General features: G+C 37.9%; 1 protein-coding gene across 1 annotated transcript in view; it reads right to left on the bottom strand.

The window, feature by feature from the left end:
• mapkbp1 (mitogen-activated protein kinase binding protein 1) overlaps positions 1-5077 on the bottom strand; it is an 83825-nt gene that overhangs the window by 33304 nt on the left and 45444 nt on the right. Inside the window, 1 exon segment of the mRNA XM_078277457.1 lies at positions 1569-1761. Within this exon segment, the coding sequence (XP_078133583.1) occupies positions 1569-1761 (193 nt within the window).

Below are 5077 nucleotides of genomic sequence, written 5' to 3'. Positions count from 1 at the left end.
AAAGTCAGTGTAGTATGTCATAAAAGTCATAAAAAGTCATAGTATAATATGTCAAAAAAGTAAAAAAAAAGTCATAGTATAATATGTCAAAAAAGTTAAAAAAAAGTCATAGTATAATATGTCAAAAAAGTCATAGTATAGTATGTCAAAAAAGTCATAAAAAAAGTCATAGTATAATATGTCGAAAAAAGTAAAAAAAAGTCATAGTATAGTATGTCATAAAAGTCATAAAAAGTCATAGTATAATATGTCAAAAAAGTAAAAAAAAGTCATAGTATAGTATGTCATAAAAGTCATAAAAAGTCATAGTATAATATGTGTAAAAAAAGTCATAGTATAATATGTCAAAAAAGTCATAGTATAGTATGTCAAAAAAGTCATAGTATAATACGTCGAAAAAAGTAAAAAAAAGTCATAGTATAATATGTCGAAAAAAGTAAAAAAAAAAGTCATAGTATAGTATGTCAAAAAAGTCATAAAAAGTCATAGTATAATATGTCTGAAAAAGTCATAGTATAGTATGTCAAAAAAGTCATAGTATATGTCAAAAAAGTCATAAAAAGTCATAGTGTAGTATGTCAAAAAAGTCATAGTAAAATATGTCAAAAAAGTCATAGTATAATATGACAAAAAAGTTAAAAAAAAGTCATAGTATGTCAAAAAAGTCATAAAAAGTCATAGTATATGTCAAAAAAGTAAAAAAAAAAGTCGTATGTCATAAAAAGTAATAAAAATTCATAGTATATGTCAAAAAAGTCAAAAAAGTCATAGTATAGTATGTCAAAAAAGCCATAAAAAGTCATAGTATAGTATGTCAAAAAAGTCATAGTATATGTCAAAAAAGTAAAAAAAAGTCATAGTATGTCAAAAAAGTCATAACATGTATAATATGTCAAAAAAGTAAAAAAAAGTCATAGTATGTCAAAAAGTCATAAAAAGTCATAGTATAATATGTCAAAAAAGTCATAGTATGTCAAAAAAGTCATAAAAAGTCATAGTATAATATGTCAAAAAAGTAAAAAAAAGTCATAGTATAATATGTCAAAAAAGTCATAGTATAATATGTCAAAAAAGTAAAAAAAAGTCATAGTATAATATGTCAAAAAAGTAAAAAAAAGTCATAGTATGTCATAAAAGTCATAAAAAGTCATAGTATAATATGTCAAAAAAGTAAAAAAAAGTCATAGTATAGTATGTCATAAAAAGCCATAAAAAGTCATAGTATAGTATGTCAAAAAAGTCATAGTATAATATGTCAAAAAAGTAAAAAAAAGTCATAGTATAGTATGTCATAAAAGTCATAAAAAGTCATAGTAGAGTATGTCGGAAATAGTTAAAAAAAAAAAATCATAGTATATTTTTTATGGTGGAGCAAAGCTACGCAATAATGGGGAGAACATACAAACTCCTCACAGAAAGGCCCTGAACGCCCTGGATTAGAACCCACAACCTTCTTGCTGTGAGGTGACAGTGCTAACCATTGGGCCACCATGCTGCTTCAGTATAGTATGTCGAAAAAAGCAAAAAAAAGTCATAGTATAATATGTCGAAAAAAGTAAAAAAAGTGGCATACACACATACAAAATGTCATATATATATAAATACTTGCATTCCTACACATCCATTCATAACTGCAGTGACTGACTGACCTGAGTGTCCGAACATGGTGGCCACACACTCTCCGGAGTAGAAGTCAAAGATGCTGATGTTCTTATCCGAACAGGAAGTGGCAATGTAGAGCCCAGACGGGTCGATCTGCACCTGGAGAGGGGTCAGAGCGAGGAGGATGATGTCATCTTTACCTGCCGCTACCAGCTGGGCTACAAGGCATACAGCTGCACCCCCAAGTTACAAGTTATGTGATGCAAAATCTGAACCATTTTCAAAACGTTTCTATATCAGAAATTTGGTTTTCTTTCAACCAAACCTTTAACAAAAATAACGTGGATGGTTCTGTACAACTATTACTCGTCACAAGTAACATAAATGATCAGCTCACTGCTTGAATTTGGGTGTTTTGGGAGAGGTAGTTAGATTTTTAAGTGGCATGTACTTCAGGTACAACCGTATGCCAATTACGATTGCGTGTGAATTGACGCCGTAGCGAGTAGTATGACAGGGCGAAAATCCGTTTAGGTACGTTGGTACGTCGGTCGGGGGGGTGGATGGGTCAAACACAGGACTTTTACCCAGGAGACCGGGGGTTCGTGTCCCGCGTTCCCACTTTGTGCCCCGTGATTGATATTTCCTTTTCACGTTTGTTGTTTTCCTAACCCCGTTATTCTTTTCCTGAACGCAACCTGCGTGTCACGTAGCCTGGCGATAACACGCCACGTGACGTGAACATGGGAAGTTCTTATTTGAAGTACTTATAATAATTTTGGTAGATTGTGCTGAGAAGTACATGTCTATATGTATGTATGTATGTATATATATACAGTGGGGAGAACAAGTATTTGATAAACTGCAGATTTTGCAGTTTTTCCTACTTATAAAGCATGTAGAAGTCTGTAATGTTTATCATAGGTACTCTTCAACTGTGAGAGACGGAATATAAAACAAAAATCCAGAAAATCACACTGTATGACTTTTAAATAATTAATTAACATTTTATTGCATGACATAAGTATTTGATCACCTACCAACCAGTAAGAATTCCAGCTGTTAGTTTTTCTTTAAGAAGCTCTCCCGTTCTCCAGTCATTACCTGTATTAACTGCACCTGTTTGAAGTCGTTACCTGTATAAAAGACACCTGTCCAAACACTTAATCAAACAGACTCCAACCGCTCCACAATGGCCAAGACCAGAGAGCTGTGTAAGGACATCAGGGATAACATTGTAGACCTGCACAAGGCTGGGATGGGCTACAGGGCAATAGGCAAGCAGCTTGGTGAGAAGGCAACAACTGTTGGCGCAATTATTAGAAAATGGAAGAAGTTCAAGATGACGGTCAATCTCCGTCGGTCTGGGGCTCCATGCAAGATCTCACCTCGTGGGGCATCAATGATCATGAGAAAGGTGAGGGATCAGCCCAGGACTACACGGCAGGACCTGGTCAATGACCTGAAGAGAGCTGGGACCACAGTCTCAAAGGAAACCATTAGTAACACACTACGCCGGCATGGATTAAAATCCTGCAGCGCACGCAAGGTCCCCCTGCTCAAGCCAGCGCATGTCCAGGCCCGTCTGAAGTTTGCCAATGACCGTCTGGATGATCCAGAGGAGGAATGGGAGAAGGTCATGTGGTCTGATGAGACACAAATAGAGCTTTTTGGTCTAAACTCCACTCGCCGTGTTTGGAGGAAGAAGAAGGTTGAGTACAACCCCAAGAACACCATCCCAACCGTGAAGCATGGAGGTGGAAACATCATTCTTTGGGGATGCTTTTCTGCAAAGGGGACAGGACGACTGCACCGTATTGAGGGGAGGATGGATGGGGCCATGTATCGCGAGATCTTGGCCAACAACTTCCTTCCCTCAGTAAGAGCATTGAAGATGGGTCGTGGCTGGGTCTTCCAGCATGACAACGACCCGAAAAACACAGCCAGGGCAACTAAGGAGTGGCTCCGTAAGAAGCATGTCAAGGTCCTGGAGTGGCCTAGCCAGTCTCCAGACCTGAACCCCATAGAAAATCTTTGGAGGGAGCTGAAAGTCCGTATTGCCCAGCGACAGCCCCAAAACCTGAAGGATCTGGAGAAGGTCTGTATGGAGGAGTGGGCCAAAATCCCTGATGCAGTGTGTGCAAACCTGGTCAAGAACTACAGGAAACGTATGATCTCTGTAACTGCAAACAAAGGTTTCTGTACCAAATATTAAGTTCTGCTTTTCTGATGTATGAAATACTTATGTCATGCAATAAAATCATACAATGTGTATCAATTGATTGTGTATCAAATACTTGTTCTCCCCACTGTAGGCCCATTTTTACTGTCTTGACATTACAGAAGTCTTTCGTTAGCATCTTGTAGGCTACTTCAGACATTACAGAAGTCTCTCGTTAGCATCTTGGAGGCTACTTCAGACATTACAGAAGTCTCTCGTTAGCATCTTGTAGGCTACTTCAGACATTACAGAAGTCTCTCGTTAGCATCTTGTAGGCTACTTCAGACATTACAGAAGTCTCTCGTTAGCATCTTGGAGGCTACTTCAGACATTACAGAAGTCTCTCGTTAGCATCTTGTAGCTACTTCAGACATTATAGAAGTCTCTCGTTAGCATCTTGTAGCTACTTCAGACATTACAGAAGTCTCTCGTTAGCATCTTAGAGGCTACTTCAGACATTACAGAAGTCTCTCGTTAGCATCTTGTAGGCTACTTCAGACATTTCAGAAGTCTCTCATTAGCATCTTGGAGGCTACTTCAGACATTATAGAAGTCTCTCGTTAGCATCTTGTAGCTACTTCAGACATTACAGAAGTCTCTTTAGCATCTTAGAGGCTACTTCAGACATTACAGAAGTCTCTCGTTAGCATCTTGTAGGCTACTTCAGACATTTCAGAAGTCTCTCATTAGCATCTTGGAGGCTACTTCAGATGTTACAGAAGTCTCTCGTTAGCATCTTAGAGGCTACTTCAGACATTATAGAAGTCTCTCGTTAGCATCTTGTAGCTACTTCAGACATTACAGAAGTCTCTCATTAGCACCTTAGAGGCTACTTCAGACATTACAGAAGTCTCTCGTTAGCATCTTAGAGGCTACTTCAGACATTACAGAAGTCTCTCGTTAGCATCTTAGAGGCTACTTCAGCCATTACAGAAGTCTCACGTTAGCATCTTGTAGCTACTTCAGACATTACAGAAGTCTCTCGTTAGCATCTTGTAGGCTACTTCAGACATTTCAGAAGTCTCTCATTAGCATCTTGTAGCTACTTCAGACATTACAGAAGGCTCTCGTTAGCATCTTGTGGCTACTTCAGACATTACAGAAGTCTCTCGTTAGCATCTTAGAGGCTACTTCAGACATTTCAGAAGTCTCTCGTTAGCATCTTGTAGCTACTTCAGACATTACAGAAGTCTCTCGTTAGCATCTTGTAGCTACTTCAGACATTACAGAAGTCTCTCGTTAGCATCTTAGAGG

Source organism: Sander vitreus, chromosome 20 (assembly GCF_031162955.1).
Source record: "Sander vitreus isolate 19-12246 chromosome 20, sanVit1, whole genome shotgun sequence".
Taxonomy (NCBI): Eukaryota; Metazoa; Chordata; class Actinopteri; order Perciformes; family Percidae; genus Sander; species Sander vitreus.
The sequence above is the reverse complement of the archived record's forward strand: the minus strand, read 5'-3'. Positions and strand labels throughout refer to the sequence as shown.